At 41.6% G+C, this 18,906-nt stretch overlaps 1 protein-coding gene across 1 annotated transcript in view; it reads left to right on the top strand.

Moving 5' to 3' along the window:
- The window catches only part of LARS2 (leucyl-tRNA synthetase 2, mitochondrial), a 359,496-nt gene that overhangs the window by 73,657 nt on the left and 266,933 nt on the right, over positions 1-18,906 (top strand). Inside the window, exon 5 of the mRNA XM_070728261.1 lies at positions 15,577-15,637. Coding sequence (XP_070584362.1) covers positions 15,577-15,637 — 61 coding nt within the window. The remainder of the gene's footprint in view (positions 1-15,576; positions 15,638-18,906) is intronic.

Here is an 18,906-nt window from a genome sequence, read left to right as displayed (position 1 = left end):
CCCTGGGAGACACCTCATCACCTTCACCACATCCTTACTCTGTCCCAAATCAACACCTCTAACAGTCGAATCACCCAGAAGAAAATGTGTCCTCTTTTTATTTCTACTAACTGCACTTGATGGTTTGGTGACACTGTGTACCTCACTTAGAACAACTTCCCCTTTGAACATCCCCTCATTCTCTGCCTGAGGGATCTTGCTAATATATCCAACATCCTTACTATTTAAATCCGCAAGAACATTATAGGAATTCGATACAGAGAGACCAAAATTGCTATGTTTTTGCTCAACTGCACGCAGTCTTCCTGAACCGACAGTTGTCCACACAGCCCTCCTCCTCGGGGGGCACTATGGAAGTGGAGGCTGCACACATGGCTGCATTACAGCACGTGGCTGGGACAATCTTTCCACTTCTGACTGCAAGCTACAAACTAAGGACTGCAATCTAGAGATCTCGCCATCTAATCTAGATGTCCTTATGCAAAGAGGGCAGTACCCCAATTTCCACAAGGTACTACGGAAGACAACAGCCAAACAAGTGTTACACTGCACCAAGCCTGTCATCTTAACAATGTATTGAAATACAAGTACTTAGCAAGAAAATCAACAAACCCTATTGCTACCAAACTTTGCTGATTTTGGTTTATAGTTATATCTGCCCCTCCTCCTTGAATTCAAAAATTCAAAATGTAAAAAGCACTACCTTCCTCTCTCCTTCTCTGTGATCTGAAAGTGCAAATTAAAATGGCTTTTTCCTGCTTTTTATCCTGCCCCAGCCTAATCTGAGTGGTCTGTGCTTGAACACAAACTGCCAATAAAATTGTCTCTTACAGCCAGTATCTGCCCCTCCTCCTTGAATTCAAAAATACAAAATGTAAAAAGCACTACCTTCCTCTCTCCTTCTCTGTGATCTCAAAGTGCAAATTAAAATGGCTTTTTCCTGCTTTTTATCCTTCCCAGTCTAATCCTGCCCCAGCCTAATCTGAGTGGTCTGTGCTTGAACACAAACTGCCAATAAAATTGTCTCTTACAGCCAGTATCTGCCCCTCCTCCTTGAATTCAAAAATACAAAATGTAAAAAGCACTACCTTCCTCTCTCCTCTGTGATCTGAAAGTGCATCTTATGTACTGCTCTAACATGGCATTCGTATATTCCGCAGCTCTATTCGTGCTCATAAAAAGCTGAGCTGAGTCAATCCAATGGACTTCAAATTTTTTTACAGAATTTAGTGGTGAACTGAACACTTCTGAGATTACGGGCATTCTGTGCAACTGGTAAATCTACTTTATAAACATCTTAACCAGTTTCTTAGTCAAGGGCAATCTGAAGTAGGCAATAAAGTGGGCTTATTTATAGAGAATAAGTCTACCACAGTCCAGATGACTGTATTTCTCCATTCTCTGGAAGTTCAATTACCATATTTTTTGGAGTATAAGACGTACCAGAGTATAAGACATACTTTAGTTTTCGGGAGGAAAATAGGGAAAAGAATCTGTTTACCAGGGAAGAACTTCCGGGCAGTGCAATGCAAACCTTGTAGAGGGGAGCATCAGAGAGGGGAAAAGCTGCACATTGTGGGTGGAGGTGCAAACCCCTGCGATTGCGGGCTGAGAGACCCCAGACCTGTTGGAAAAGAGACTAGCGATATTAGCTTGCCCATAGACATGGCGGCCCATTAAATACCAGGAAGAAGAAGGAGTGGAAAGCAGCAAACTGATGATGACCCAGACAGCTTAAAAATTCCTGGAGTCTTCTTGAAATCATTAGAAAGAAACAACTAAATAATTTAAGGATAGAGAAGCTCCAGCTGTGAAATAGCGGTGATTGGAAGAGAAGGAGTGTCAAGATCGAGCGAGAGACGGAGATTGGCAAGATCGAGCAAGAGACGGAGATGGAGAGAGAAGAGAGGAGACCGATTGACAGGTGAGGGAGGTGGAAGAATACGAGGTCCCGAAGGAGGATCTTTTACTGCTGTGCTGTGCTGTGCTGCAACTACAAGTTTGTTGGATAAGGAGATTTGAAAGAGACGAGCAGAGAAAGGAAAAAAGAAGGGTGGAGGAGGTGAGAAATAGATCCCAGTTCTGATAGAAGAAGAACAACAACAATGGAGGGACATTGTGTAAGCAGACATTTTGGTTCCTCCCTCCCCCCATATCTGGTGAGAGGACAGAATAGACAGACGGATTCCACTCAATTGAACAAAATGGTGGTTAATTGGATTCTGTTTAAAATGATTGCAAATATTAATTACTGAACTCAGTGATTATTATAAATATTGTTTTCTTCTATATTGAGCTGTACTTAGTGAAAATTGGTTTACATAAGAACTTTTATAGTGCATAAATATAAAGAATCACATGAATTTGGCATTTGTGATTTACAATTGAATTTTGGTTTGGACTAAATACCCTGAATGAACTTGGAAACTCTTAATTGAACTTTGATTTGGACTAAACTTTCTGAATTAATTGAAATTATATGATAGAATTTGATGATATGTATTTATTAAATAGGTAACTATAAGATAAGTAATGATTTGTTATTAATTTAATTTAATTAATTTAATTTAATTTATTAGATTTGTATGCCGACCCTCTCTGGAGACTCGGAGCTGCTTATCATTAAGGTTGATATTTGACAATTAATTAATTAATTAATAAGTTATTTAATGGGGATTGAATTGACTTATTAATATAGTATTTACTGCAGGTCTAATTACTTTCCTTCCTCTGCTTCTATTTTTGGTAACTTATTAATCTGTTTAGTTTATTAGTTATATGTGATAATTTTATATATTAAAAAAGGTTAAATTATTTAAGAGTAAGAAGAAATATAAGAATTTTAGAGGGTTAAGAATATGGCAACTCCTTCAATCATAGCTAAGATAATTAAGAAGCTGACACTGATGTTGTCATCACCAGCAGTGCAAAAACTACTGATCATGCTGCTACAGAGCCTAGTGTGTCAGATGCACCTACATGACAGACATTACAAAGCTCTCTGGACAAAATACAAGAATTTATGATTAAACAAGAATAATCTATGAATAAAACTCAAGATGTAATATTATAAAACCATCAAGAAACCAGGCAAAAATTTGAAGAAGTAAAATCACATTTTGTAAAACTTAACTCCAAAATAGAAGAAATGGAAGAGACAGTGACTAGACAGGAGACGGATATAAAGAATTTAGAAGGAATAACTGAAGATACAAAAATAAGGGTAAATGAAACAGAAGGAAAACTTAAAATAATTAACAAAGAATTGGAAGCGGCCATTGCCCATTTAGAATTCAAAAAAGCTTCCTTCTATTTAAGATTACAAAATATTCCTGAGGTGAAAGAAGAAAATATATTTACAACAGTATTGGAATTGCTATCAGAAGGACTGACAATAGACAAAGAGGAGTTGAATAAATATATAGATGAGGTTTACAGGGTGCAAACTAATTACTAATTACCTAGGGAGGTTCATATCCAATTTCCAAAAACAGCCACTGAGAGATGAAATATATAAAAACACAAGAGGAAGATCATTAGTATATAAAGGAAAAGAGATAATAGTATTAAAAATAGAAAAGGATTGCTTTCAGAATTCTTAGATATGGCAAATGAATTTAAGCTAAAGGATATATGGAGAGAGAGACATCCAGAACAAGATAAATGCACATACTTCTCAAATCTTCATAAATCATGGTCCAGACGTGATATGGTTTGGACAGATACAGAGTTAGAAAAAGATATAACAACAGTGGAAATCAAACCTAACATATGGGCAGACCATAATCCCATAATAGTAACAATTAAAGGAGAACAGAAAAAAAGAAATAGATGGTTAATAAACTCTAAGGTAACAGAAAAAACAGAATATAAACAATTAATAGAAAAAGAGTTAGACTTTTTCTTAACAGTGAATTGGAATAATGACACCTCTATTCAGAATATATGGGATACAACAAAAGCATATATAAGAGGATTAACAATAGAATATACAGCTAAGAAAAATAGGAATAGACGTGAGCAAATGAAAGAATTCCAGAGTAGAAGAATTAGAAATTAAAATGCAAAATGATCTTAATGATATGAAAATTAAAAAAGAAAAAGAATTAGTTAGACACAAAATAAATGTGGTAATACAAGAAGAAATAGCTACTAAAATAAAAATATCAAAACAAAATTACTTTGAACAAGCCAACAAACCTGGTAGATGGCTTGCATATAAATTAAAATAAGAAAAAAAGTATATACAACAATTAGAAGATAAATCAGGAATTAGAAGATTTGAGATGGAGGAGAAGAAACAAATAATTGCGGAATGCTTTCAGGAATTATATAAAAGAGACAAACATGAGAAACAAGATATACAGGTATATTTAGATCAAGCTAACATTCTGGAAATATCAGAAATAAATAAAGACAGAATGGAAGAGGATATAACAATGATAGAATTAGAAAGAGCAATCAAAAAATAAAACAAAAAAACCCCCCAATAAAACCCCTGGTCCAGATTGGATTCCAGCTGAGTTTTATAAAACAATGCAGGAATCTTTGAAAAAATTATTATTAGTGACATTCAATGAGGTCCTAAACAGGGAAAAAACACAAACGTGGGAAGAAGGACTAATTACTTTAATTTCCAAATATAATAAGATGAAACATATGATTAAACAATATAGGCCAATTTCATTACTTAATAGTGATTATATAATATTTGCCACGATATTCACAGAATGTTTTAAAAATACAATTAATGAGATAATCCATCCTGATCAAAATGGCTTTCTTCCCAATAGAAATATTAGAAATAATACGAGAACTTTATTAAATATTCTTGAGTACTATGAAGCACACCCAGAAAAACCAGTAGCCCTAATGTTCCTTGATGCAGAGAAGGCTTTTGATAATCTGAATTGGAACTTTTTCTTAAATCAATTGACAAAGATGAAATTGGAGAAAAATTTAACAGAATGATTCAAACCATTTATATTAAACAAGTGGCCAAAATTATAATCAACTTCATCGTTTCCGGGCCTTATCTTCATGGTGGCACAGTTAGCACAACATTTTACATAGTTTTCCACATTGGTTTCCATTTTTGGCTAACAGAACTGTCTCCAGGCTAAGTAGAGGGTTTTTGGGAAGCTGAAGTGACCAGCCAGTCAGGTGTTGTGGGTTTGTGGCAAGACCTGCAGTCTCAAGCTAGTGGGGACATATAGTTTGGACCCCTTCTAAGCTTTATGGTCAGTGGTTTTCATTAAACAACTGATCAGCCCCTGGTAGTAACTTGCTCCACTTATTGAGGATGAGGGATGATCACTCCCTCCCTCCCATCTAATTGTGGCTTTCTGGATAGCACATCTGCTAGCAAGCCCCCCCCCCCAGATGTATTTTAGCTCAAAGTTAAACCATTTAAAATACTGTGTCCCGTGGACTTTTTTGGGAGAGTGTTTTCGGGAGTGGAGGTTTAAAGCCTTGAGGTTTTTGTGATCAATCCAGACCTTTAATGGCACTTTGCTCCCTTCAGGAGAGGGGAGCCCAGCGGACTGTGTAAGTTTTCTTCTCACATATTGCCCACTGTCTCTCGGTGTCAGTGAGGTTTTTAGACACATATGCAGAGTGAATGCTGATCCTGGTTATCTTTTTGTAGAAATGCTACTGCCACAGCTACATTGCTGAGTTGGCTTGGATGATGAACTTTCATTCAGGGGTTGGGGTCCTGGAGGATCAGTTCCTTGGGGAAGTCTTTTTAATTTCGTGAATGCTTTTTGGCACTAGCGACCAGGCTAGTGGTTGGGTTGGATATGACTTTGAAGAGGATGAGTGTTTAAGTAGCTCCCTTAGAGGTACTGCTACTTCTGCAGATGCTGGAATGAATTGCCTATAGAAGTTTGCAAACCACAGAAAACTCTGGAGTTGCTTGCAAGTGCATAAGAGTTGCCCCGCACTTTACCTGGGTTCATCTCAATCCCCTCATCTGATGGTCAGTAGCCCAGAGAAGTCAAGGCGAGGAGGTTTTTCAGTACTTGCCATACTAATTTAACATGTTTCTAGGAGCAGATATGGCGGGAGCCATGGGGCAGGCCGTTTTCAGGGAATGAGGGAACGCTGCTTGAAAGCAATCCCCTGTCCCAGCCCCATGAGCTCAGCCCGGGGTACTGGTGATGAGTGTAATCCGGGCCCTGGGCTCAGGCTGCTGCTGCTCAATGCCAGGTTGGTTGTAAATAAAGCTCTCCTCATCCGGGATTTGATCCTGGAGGAGGAGGCCAACCTGGTATATGTGACTGAAACCTGGCTGGGCCCAGAGGGAGGAGTTCCCCTCTCTGAAATATGCCCAGCCAGGTTTCAGGTATGGCATCAGCCATGACCCCAAGGAAGTGGGAGAGGAGTGGCTATTATAGCCAAGGAGACTGTTAGCCTACGCAGACTTGCTGCTCCTGAGATTGCGGGTTGTGAGTCCTTCTTTCTGAAGTTAGACCTAGGGATTCAGGTGGTCTTGTTGCTCACGTACTGTTGTGGTTCCGTCTGAGGCCCCTCCGGGAACGGCTGACCTTCTGTCGGTTTCCAGCTCAGAGGGAGAGGCTGAGGAACAGGAGGTGCAGACAGACGAGGAGGAGGAATCCCAGGCTGAAGAAGAGGGAGGACAGCCAGAGTCCCACCAGGGGGAGCTCTCCCCAGCAAGCAGCCTGGATTCCTTAGAGGAAAGTGCACAAGCCATAATTGATCTGCGACAACGAAGAGCTACTCAGAGACGGAATCAATTGGCTAAATACTTTCAGCATTAAAGTGGCAACAGCTGGGTTTGGGTGTGGTGCTCTTGGGAAAGGCTAAAAGGCAGACCCACCCTTCCTGGCTTGTGGAGTTTTATCTTTGAGAGTCGTGGGACCTGACTGTGAACTTTGGCGTCTTGGAATCCTGGTTTGTGCCTTTGACTATTGAAACCTTGGGGGGGGGGGTGCCAGCAAGAAGCTTGCTGTATTGTCTGGACATCAGGACCCTGCTGTACCGTATTATATCCTGTCTGTTGGGAAGAACAGGTTTTCCTCTGTGCTTATTTTTTCCAGTTATAAAATACTTTTGGCTTTTACCAGAGTGTCTGGCTGTTTTTTCCAGTTGGTGTTGAAGTCTGGGGGAACCCAGACAGAACACGTACCTGCCTCCCAGCTGCGTGTCAGCAGCCCTGCCTGTGCTGCTTGAGGAGGTAGCAGGGCTGGCGGTGGAGTTCCCCAGACTTATTGTCTTGAGGGACTTTAACCTGCTGTCGCTCAACGAATCCTCTGGGTTAGCACAGGAGTTCATGGCCACCATGACAGCCATGGATTTGATCCAAGTAGTTCAGGGTCCAACTAATGAGGGGGGGGGGGGTGTCACACACCTGACAGAACATTTCTCTCGGAGCAGTTGAGTGATGAGATTAAGGGGTTTAGATGTTCTGCCTTTGTCATGGCCAGACCATTTTCTGCTATGGCTTGACTTCAAGGCTCCAATCCTCCCCCGTAGGGAGGCGGAACTAATTAGGTGGTTCCGCCCCAGATGCCTGATGGACCCAGAGGGTTTTCAGAGGGTGCTTGGGGTTTTACCGGATTCACTTGTACACAGTTCAGCAGAGTCCCTTTCCATGGCCTGGAACAAGGCTGCAACGGAAGCTCTTGACCAGATTGCGCCATTGCAACTCCAGAGAGCTCCCTGGTTTACCGAGGAACTCCGGGTGTTGAAATGCCAGAAGAGACGTCTAGAGAAGCAGTGGAGGAAAAGTAAATTTGAGTCTGATCAAACACTTGTAAGAACTCATATTAAGACTTACAAAGTGGTGCTCAAGGCGGCAAGATGCGTGTATCATGCCGCCTTGATTGCATCAGCGGAATCCTGCCCGGCCACACTGTTTAGGGTGACCCACTCCCTTCTTAACCAGGGGGGAGTTGGGGAGCCCTTGCAGAGCAGTGCCGAGGACTTTAACATGTTTTTCGCTGATAAAATCGCTAACATTTGGACGGACCTTGACTCCAATTGGACTGCAGTATCGGCTGACAATGAGTCTGTCAACGTGACTGGGGGCTGTCTTTGTTCATCTGTCTGGGAGGAGTTTGACTTGGTGACACCTGATGAAGTGGACAAGGCCATTTGAGCTGTGAGTTCCACCACCTGTTTACTGGACCCGGGTTTCTACTGGCTGGTTTTGGCCAGCAGGGAGGTGACACGGAGCTGGGTCCAGGGGATTGTCTACGCTTCTTTGGGTGGGGGTCCTTCCTGACTCCCTATAAGGAAGCACTTGTGCGCCCCCTCCTCAAGAAGCCTTCCCTGGACCCAGCCGTACTCAATAACTACCATCCAGGCTTCAACCTTCCCTTTATGGGGAAGGTTGTTGAGAAGGTAGTGTCACTCGAGCTCCAGCAGACCTTGGAAGAAGCCGATTATCTAAGCCCTCAGCAGTCAAGATTCAGGCCTGGCTACAGCATGGAAACTGCTTTGGTTGTGCTGATAGATGATCTCTGGCGGGCCTGGACAGGGATTTATCCTCTGTCCTGGTGCTTCTTGACTTCTCAGCGGCTTTCGATACCATCGACCATGGTATCTTCTGCACCAGCTGGAGGGGTTGGGAGTGGGAGGCACTGTTTTACAGTGGTACTCCTCCTACCTCTCCGGCCAGTCGCAGGCAGTGTTAGTAGGGGGTCAGAAGTCGACCTCTAGGTTTCTTCCTTGTGGGGTTCCTCAGGGGTCGGTCCTCTCCCCCCAGCTATTTAATATCTACATGAAATCGCTGGGTGAGATCATCCAAGGGCATGGGGTGAGTTGTACATCTCCACCCCATGTCCAATCGGCGAAGCAGTGGAAGTGATGTGCTGGTGCCTGGAGGCAGTTAGGGTTTGGATGGGTGTCAACAAGCTCAAACTCAACCCTGACAACCAAGTACAATCCCATCTGTCCATCCATTAACCTGGGGGGGGAACTATTGACTCCCTTGGAAAGGGTCTGCAACTTGGGCGTCCTCCTTGATTTAGAACATCATCTTTCAGCTGCGGCGAGGAGGGCATTTGCACAGTTGCGACCCTATTTGGACAGAGAGTCTCTGCTCACAGTCACTCATGCCCTCATCACCTCGAGGTTCGACTACTGCAATGATCACTACATGGGGCTACATTTGAAGAGTGTTCAGAAACTTCAAATCGTGTAGAATGCAGCCACGCGAGCAGTCATGGGCCTTCCCAATATGCCCATCTTTCATAAACAGTCTATGGCCTGCACTGGTTGCCGATTAGTTTCCAGGCACAATTCAAAGTGTTGGTAATGACCTATAAAGCCCTACATGGCATCGGGCCAAAATATCTACGGGACCGCTTTCTGCCGCACGAATCCCAGAGGCCAATTAGGTCACACAGAGTTGGCCTTCTCCGGGTTCTGTCGACTAAACAATGTCATCTGGCGGGACCTAGGGGAAGAGCCTTCTCTGTGCGGCCCTGACCCTCTGGAATCCACTCCCCCGGGGATTTGAACTGCCCCCCCTCTTCACCTTCCGCAAGACTAAATGTCCCCAGGCATGGGGGAATTAATGTACCCCCTTTTTGACTAGTAAGACTTGAGTATGATTATGATTGTGTAGTATCGATTGCTTTTTAATGAATAGAATAGAATAGAATTTTTTTTAATTGGCCAAGTGTTATTGGACACACGAGGAATTTGTCTTGGTGCAAATGCTCTCAGCATACATAAAAGAAAAAGATACATTTGTCAAGAATCATGTGGTACAACACTTAACGATTGTCATAGGGATCAAATAAGCAATGAAGTAACAATCAATATTAATAAAAATCAACAAGTTATAGTCATACAGTCTTAAGTGGGAGGAAAAGGATGATAGGAATGATGAGGGGAAAAAACTGATAGAAATAGAAGTGCAGATTTAGTAAAAAGTCTGACAGTGTTGAGGGAATTATTTGTTTAGTAGAGTAATGACGTTCGGGGAAAAACTGTTCTTGTGTCTAGTTGTCTTGGTGTGCAGTGCTGTGTAGCAACGATTTGAGGGTAGTAGTTGAAACAGCGTGCGTCCAGGATGTGAGGGGTCAGTAAATATTTTCACAACTCTCTTTGACTCGTGCAGTATACAGGTCCTCAATGAAAGGCAGGTTGGTAGCAAAGCAATTTTTTTTCCTGCAGTTCTGACTATTCTCTGAAGTCGGTGTCGGTCTTGTTGGATTGCAGAACCAAACCAGACAGATATGGAGATGCAGATGACAGACTCAATGATTCCTTTGTAGAACTGTATCAGCAGTTCCTTGGGCAGTTTGAGCTTCCTGGGGTGACGCAGAAAGAACATTCTTTATTGTACTTTTTTGATTATGTTTTTGATGTTAGGTGACCACTTTAGGTCTTGAGATATGATAGTACCTAGAAATTTGAAGATCTCTACTGTTGATACTGTGTTGTCTAGTATTGTGAGAGGTGGAAGGGTGAAAGGCTTTCTCCTAAAGTCTACAACCATTTCTACAGTTTTGAGTGTGTTCAGTTCTAGGTTGTTCCGGTCACACCACAAGGATAGTTGTTCAACCTCTCGTCTGTATGCAGATTCATCATTGTCTTGAATGAATCTGATCACTGTTGTATCGTTTGCAAACTTTAGTAGTTTAACAGATGGATCATTTGAGATGCAGTCATTAGTGTATAGAGAGAAGTGGTGAGAGTACACAGCTTTTTTGGGGGGGCTGTGCTAATTGTACATGTATCTGATGTGATTGTTCCTAGCTTCACCTGCTGCTTCCTGTCTGTTAGGAAGCTTGTGATACACTTACAAGTGTGTTCATTTATCACTAGCTGTGAACCAAGGTTTATTGTTACTGTATATTTGCAAGTTCCTGGTTGGTACACATAGATCTTTACAGAAGCTGACATATGATTTTTTTACAGATGCTTGTAGAGGGATGTAAATCGCAGATATTAAGAAAGATGAATCTCACGAGGAGAATAAAAGGGTTTGCAATTAATAATTAAAGACTCCAAGTTTTCCTCACAGAATTTTTGTATAATGGTGATGTCTTGACACCAGCTGTTGTTGATATATATACATAAGCCTCCCCCCCCCGATAATTCTGCATTTCTATCTGCGTGAAAAATGATATGGGGTTTTAACTATAGTTTTTACTGTTAGATTTGTACTGTATTATTGTTTTTGTGAGCCGCCCTAAGTCTTCAGAGAGGCACGGCATACAAATCTAATATTTCTTTTTTATTATTATTGTTATTATTGTTGTTGTTGTTGTTGTTATTATTATTATTATTATTATTATTATTATTATTATTATTATTATTATTATTAAAATCTCCTGGGCAAAACTACTCAAACCCAAATTGTATGCCATGATGTCCCAGGAAATGTGCAAATATATAAACAAAACCCTAGCAAAGGAGTATACAACTTATACCCCCTCCCTCTCATGGAGGACATGCTATTTTGCCTAGCAAAGGGAAAAGTTTTTACCTACTTGTACCCCAGAGAATCATTTGTTTTACCATTTTACAATGTTTTACATCTGATAAGGGTTTTATTAATCCATTGGCTACCTTACATTCCGAATTAATATAATATAACTTTAACATTCTATTTTTCACCATTGGTTGTACATTTTGGAATTTTACTGTGATATATTTAGTCTTTGCTTTCATACATTTCTTTTGCAAAATGAATACACGTTTGTGAATCTTCAATCACTGGTATGAGCTTTTCAGTGATTTCTCCAAAGTCCTTCAGCAATTGATCAATCCAAATAACTTCACAGAAAACTTCAGACAATGCTGCATATTCCACTTCCACCGTCAATAAACTCTCCTTTAAGTATCTAATCACTCTTTTCAATACCTGCCAATCTTTTACAGTTGATTGTGACACTTTTCTACTTAGCGCTCCAATTGCACAAGATATATCGGGCCTGGTAAAATTGGCTATATGCAACACGCTACCAACCACTGGTCTGTACAAACTCAGTTGACTAAACATTCCATTCCATTCTTGCTTGTTGAAATCCACAACCATTGGAGTTTTAACTTCTTTTGCATTAATCATGTTAAGGTTCTCTATTATTTCTTGAATCTTCTTTTTTTTGGTTAAAAAAAATACTTTATTAATTTTCCATAAAAAAACATACAGACTCACAAACATTTAAGCACACAGTGGGGGTTACAATTACCCCTCTCTTCTTGAAGTCAATTTTTAATACAGAAAAAAGAATAAATTCTTAAATCATTAAGTCAACATAGTATTCTAGATGAAAACAAGAATTTTGTTTATACATTCTAATAAACATAAAATTAAGTTAATAAAAAAAACCCACAAAGAATTCTAATATCATTTTAATATATTCATACATTTCTCATAGCCTTGATTTTTATTTTTGTCTATCCATATATAAACTTTATTCCAAATAATATAAAATTCGGATTCTTCTTGGTCATTCAGCCTTCTTGTCATCATATCCATCTCTGAACAATCCAAAAAATTTTTAACTACATCTTTTTTGGGAACATTTTCCCCTTTCCAATTTTGTGCATAAACTTTCCTGGCCGCTGTTAAAATATGTACAACTAAATTAAAAATATCTTTTATATTTCTGCTTAGCTATACCTAAAAGATAAAATTCTGGGGATTTTTCTATCTCTTGTAATGTAATCTCTTATCACTTTTTCTATCATTTTCCAATATGTCCTAACTTTGTTGCAGGTCCACCATTGATGATAGTAGGAACCTATTTCACTTTTGTATTTCCAACAATTTTAGGAAGTATTTGGAAACATCTTGGCAATTCTGTTTGGAGGGAGATGCCACCTATAAAACATCTTGATTTGATTTTCTTTTAAAGAAACTGATTTCATCATTTTCCAATTTGTAATCCATACTTTCTCCCATGTCTCTACATCAAATTCTTTGCCTAAATTTTTGCACCAATTTATCATATTATCTTTAAGAGTCAAGTCTATATTTTTATATTCAATCATATATTTATATGCTTTCCCTATTAATTTATTTGAATTTGTAGTCAATAAACTACTTTAAAAGCTTTTGCTCTTATTAAATATACAGTGGTACCTCAAGATACGAACCCCTCATCTTACGAACAACTCGTGATACGAACCCGGGGTTCAGAAAAATTTTGCCTCTTCTTACGAACTTTTTTCGAGTTACGAACCGGCGTTCGGAGACAGCTGGGAAGCCGCGCGGCTGTTTTAAAAGGTGACAGCCGGGCGGCGGGGCTTCCCAGCAGCCTCCCGAACGCCGGTTCGTAACTCGAAAAAAGTTCGTAAGAAGAGACAAAATTTTTCTGAACCCCGGGTTCGGTTCGGGAGGTTGCTGGGAAGCCCCCCAGCCCAGCTGTGACCTTTTAAAACAGCCGCGCGGCTTCCCAGCTCTCTCCGAACGCCGAACGCGGAAGTTCGGCTTTGGCGTTCGACTTCGGGAGACAGCTGGGAAGCCGCGCGGCTGTTTTAAAAGGTCACAGCCACGCTGGGGGGCTTCCCACCCCCCCCGAACCCCGAACCCGGAAGTTCGGCAAAAGTTCGGGGTTCGGGGGGGTGCTGGGAAGCCCCCCAGCGCGGCTGTGACCTTTTAAAACAGCCGCGCGGCTTCCCAGCTGTCTCCTGAAGCCGAACGCCAAAGCTGAACTTCCGCATTCGGCGTTTGGAGACAGCTGGGAAGCCGCGCGGCTGTTTTAAAAGCTCACAGCCATGCTGGGGGGCTTCCCAGCACCCCCCCAACCCCGAACCCGGAAGTTCGGCAAAAGTTTGGGGTTCGGGGGGTGCTGGGAAGCCCCCCAGCCCTGCTGTGACATTTTAAAACAGCCGCTCGGCTTCCCAGCCATCTCCCAAAGCCAAACGCCAAACCCAAACTTCCGCGTTTGGAGGCTGCTGGAAAGCCGCGCGGCTGTTTTAAAAGGTGACAGCCGGGCTGGGGGGCTTTCCAGCAGCCTCCAAACGCCAAACGCGGAAGTTTGGGTTTGGCGTTTGGCTTCGGGAGATGGCTGGGAAGCCACACGGCCGTTTTAAAAGGTCACAGCCAGGCTGGGGGGGTTGCTGGGAAGCCCCCCAGCCCGGCTGTGACATTTTAAAACAGCCGCGCAGCTTCCCAGCCGTCTCCCGAAGCCGAACGCCAAACCCAAACTTCCGCGTTTGGCATTCAGAGGCTGCTGGAAAGCCGCGCGGCTGTTTTAAAAGGTCACAGCCGGGCTGGGGGGGTTGCTGGGAAGCCCCCAGCTTGGCTGGGAAGCCGCCTGGCTGTTTTAAAAGGTCACAGCCGGGCGGCAGCGGTTTTTTTGCGGGGTTTTTTTGGTTGCACGGATTAATTGACTTTACATTGTTTCCTATGGGAAACAATGTTTCGTCTTACGAACCTTTCATGTTACGAACCTCCCCCTGGAACCAATTAGGTTCGTATCTTGAGGTTCCACTGTATATGTTCTACTATCTTTTTGAAATTTCGACTGTATCTGTATGTATTGCCACCAATCTATTTTAAACCCTTCTTGCAATTTATATCTTGTTTTTAATTTCATTTGTTCATCTAATAATTGTTTATACTTTGGTATCTTTCTGTCTTGTATCAAGTTAGGGTGGCAAATCGCCTCTAGAGGTGTTATCCAGTCTGGCACTGTTAAAAAGTGGTCTTTCTTAATGTCTTTCCAAACCTCTAGTAAATACAGTGATCCCTCGAGTATCGCGAGGGTTACGTTCCAAGACCCCTCGCGATACTCGATTTTTCGCGATATAGTGGTGCGGAAGTAAAAACACCATCTGCGCATGCGCGCCCTTTTTCCATGGCCGCGCATGCGCAGATGGTGGAGTTTGCGTGGGCGGCGGGGAAGACCCAGGGAAGGTTTCTTTGGCCGCCCAGCAGCTGATCTGCTCGGCAGCACCGCAGCAGCGAGGAGCCGAAGATCAGGGTTTCCCCTTTGCGTGGGCGGCGGGGAAGACCCAGGGAAGGTTTCTTCGGCCGCCCAGCAGCTGATCTGCTCGGCAGCACCGCAGCAGCGAGGAGCCGAAGATCGGGGTTTCCCCGCCGCCCACGCAAAGGGGAAACCCCAATCTTCGTCTCCTCGCTGCTGCCCGCCCGCCGCTCGCCCGCCGCCCGCCGCTCGAGAGCAAGAGGGGGAGAGATAGAGAAAGAGAGAGAAAGAAAGAATGAGATGAGAGAGGGAGGAAGAGAGTGTGAGAGAGGAAGAAGCAAGATAGAGAAAGAGAGAGAGAAAGAAAGATGAGAAAGGAAGAGAGTGACGTCATCGGGTGGGAAAAATCGCGATATAGCGTTTCGCGAAGATCGAGATCGCTAAAATCGAGGGGTCACTGTATATATATTATTACAGTTCGTGTATAAATTGCTTTGTCTCAAAAGCCTGGGATTATGCATATATTTGATTTAGTGTGTGTTGTTATCTGTTGTTTCGTAAAATGAGTGGAGAAGGTCACAGAGTATCTAGCAAAGTAACAAAATATTGCAAAAATATTGTAGCAGAATAAATGATAGTTAAAACAATTGTGCACATTGGAGAAATTCTTCCTGTTCTAACTGATAAATTTTCACAGAGAAATTGTTTTGCTTTACAGTAATATTCAACATATGCGAGAGCAGCTTGATGTATTAGGCTTGTCCTTCAGCTGGGATCGGGTAAGTTTAAAAAAAAAAAAATATTTAAATGAATATTTTATATTTAAAATGAAATTGATACATTTTAGATTAGTAAAATTTTCCAAATTTTTCTCCAATAGTTTCTGGCCTCTACACATGTCCACCATATGTGGAAAAAAATACCTGGCTCCTTTTTACATTTCCAGCAGTTTGGAGAGAAACCCGGATAGATTTTTGCTAGTCTTACAGGAATTTGGTACTATCAATAGAAAATTCTAAAATATGTAGTTTCATATTTTAAAAATTATAATTTCTTTTATATTATCATATTTTTCCCGAGTATAATATGCACCTAAATTGTAGAGGAGAAAAACAAGGAAACAAGGAAAAAAGTATTCTGAACCAAATGGTGTGGTAATATATTATTTAATAAAATATTTTATTAAATAATATATTACCACACCATTTGATTCAGAATATATTTTACAACAATGTATACTTTTTACAACAATGTATACTTTTTACAAACTTCAAACCTGACAGCTTTAAGACTTATGGACTTCTATTCCCAGAATTCTTCCTCCAGTCATGCTAGCTCAAGAATGGGAATTTAAGTCAACAAGGCTTAAACTTGCTAAGTTTGAAGACTCTTGCACCCCCAACCCAGGAGCCTTCAAATTTGACAGCTTTAAGACTAGTGGACTTCAACTCCCAGAATTCCACCTGTCATGCTAGATTGGCAAAAATACCCCAATTTTTTGGGGGGGGAGTCTGGGCATGCAAAGAGTTTAGGAAACTGGCAGATCACTCCTAGGGTGTGGGGATGGCAAAAATGCTCAATTTTGCAAATGCTGGCCCATTCCCCCATATCGTTGTTGTTGTTATTGTTATTATTATTATTATTATTATTGTAAAAATAGTGCATGCAGGGGGTTTGGGAAGCCTGCAAAGCGCTCCTTGGGGCTGGGAAAAAAGCAAAAATGCCCTATTTTTCTCCCATGTTTTTTTTTTTTTTTTTGCAAAAACGGGTGTTTTTACCTTTCCCCACTCCCTAGGAGTGCTCTGCAGGCTTCCCAAATCCTCTGCGTACCCCATTTTTTGCAAAAATGGATTGCAGGTGCAAGGCTTCAGGAGGCCAAAAATGACACACTGACATTTCCACCCTCTTTGGGGGGCAAAAAGGTTCATCTGAAACTCCAAAAATATGGTAATTTTACTCTGTGACCATCCACCTCTAGGAGCTGACAGAATTGAATTTGATAAGGAAAAAAGAACACAGAAAAAAGGGGAGGCAGAAAAGATGAGAAACATGCAAAAATGGGTTCACTTTCATGCATATGTAAGTCCTGTTTTGTGGGAGGAGTTTGATCTAGTGATGCCTGGTTAAATGGAAAAGGCCATGGAAGCTGTGAGCTCTACCACCTGTTTATTTGACCCATGCCCCTCTTGGTTGGTCTCACCCAGCAGGGAGGTGACATGGGCCTGGATCCAGGTGATTATCAACACTTCTCTGAGGAAGGGGTCCCTTCTGGTTCCCTTAAAGGAGGCAATTGTGCACCCCCTCCTCAAGCCTTCACTGGACCCAGCTGTTTTGAACAACTATCATCCTGTCTCCAACCTTCCCTTTTTATTTTATTTATTTATTTTATTTTATTAATTGGATTTATATGCCGCCCCTCTCCGAGGACCCGGGGCAGCTTACAACATATAAGGAACAGTGTATATCCAAATTCAATTAATTAAGTTAATAGTCTAAAAACCTGAAAAAAGTGAGATTACAACCAAAACATGGAGCAACTGGAATTAGACCACTCCTTATACAGTCTACGATTTCAAAATATAATCGAAGAGAAAGATGAGAATCTAGGCGAAAAAATGATAGAAATCCTAGCAAAAACCCTACATAAAGATCAAAATGAGATGTCACGGGAAATAGATGAATTATATCATGTACATACGAACTATGCAAGAAGGCACCATCTACCGCAGGAAGTACTTATTAAATTCACCAGACGAATAACTAGAGACAAAATATATAAATGGTCCCGCAGCCAATCGATAGCTTACAGAGGAAAATAAATAATAATCTTGAAACAAGTGCCATGTAGGATTCGCGAGATCAGAAAACAATATCAATTTCTGGCAAGAAAACAACTTACTCTGTGAAGAACAAGTCAGTAAAGAAAGCAGGGGTAGTAGAGAGGAATTGGAGACAACAAGTCGGGAGGAGGAAGAATCACTCGAAGAAAAAGAGAGACTAAGGGCGGAAGGAAGAAGACAAGAACAACAGGAAGAACAGCGGGACAGAAACCTAAGAGAAACAAGGAACCAGATATACTACTAATAATTAATGTCAGGAGATATAGGGATAATATCAATCAATGTAAATGGACTTAATAATCCTAATAAAAGAAAATTCATATTTACAAAACTAAAAAAATTAAAAATGGACGTGATTGCTTTGCAAGAATTACATATACGCAAACAAAATGCAGACTTACTAGAGAATAAGAAATTCGGGACGCTTTATGTTTCCCTAGTAGACAAAAAAAAAAAGAGTAGCAATATACGTGAAAAAAACGATCAATTCAAAAGAAATTTATAAAGATCAGAAGGGTAGAATTTTAATAATAGAATTGGAAAACAATCAAAACCCCCTAACATTAATAGTGATTTATGCACCCAATGATAATCAACTTGAATTCTATAAAAAATTACATGAAAAAATTATCAAATTAGATTTGGAAAATATAATTTTGCTAGGAGATTTCAATGTGGTATCAGATAAGAAATTAGATTACAAATGGAATAGAAATATTAAAAAAAATAAAAATCTCCCCAAAATCTTTTGGGATACAGTGATCCCCCAGGTATTGCGACCCCGATCATTGCGAAATGGCTATATGGCGATTTTGCAACCCGGAAGTAAAAACACCATCTGTGCATGCGCGCCCTTTTTTCTATGGGCACGCATGTGTAGATGGCGCCGGACAGATCAGCTGCTGGGCGGCTTCCCTAGGTCTTCCCCCTCTTGCTGGCGGGAGGGCGAGCGGCGGGCATCAGTGAGGAGTTTCCCCACCGCCCACGCAAACTCCTCGTTGCCGCCCGCCCTTCGCCCGCCCACGCCGTTCATTCTCGCCGCTTCCCAGCTGAGTCCTGAAGCGAATTCACTTCAGGACTCAGCTGGGAAGCGGCGAGAGCGAGAGCGAGCGAACGGCTTGTCCGCCGCCCGCTCGCGCATCGCCTGCCCACGCCGTTCATTCTCGCCGCTTCCCAGCTGAGTCCTGAAGCGAATTCGCTTCAGGACT

The sequence above is a fragment of the Erythrolamprus reginae genome, chromosome Z (assembly GCF_031021105.1).
Source record: "Erythrolamprus reginae isolate rEryReg1 chromosome Z, rEryReg1.hap1, whole genome shotgun sequence".
NCBI classification, from domain to species: domain Eukaryota; kingdom Metazoa; phylum Chordata; class Lepidosauria; order Squamata; family Dipsadidae; genus Erythrolamprus; species Erythrolamprus reginae.
Note: the sequence above shows the minus strand (reverse complement) of the source record. Positions and strands in the feature narration are given on the sequence as shown.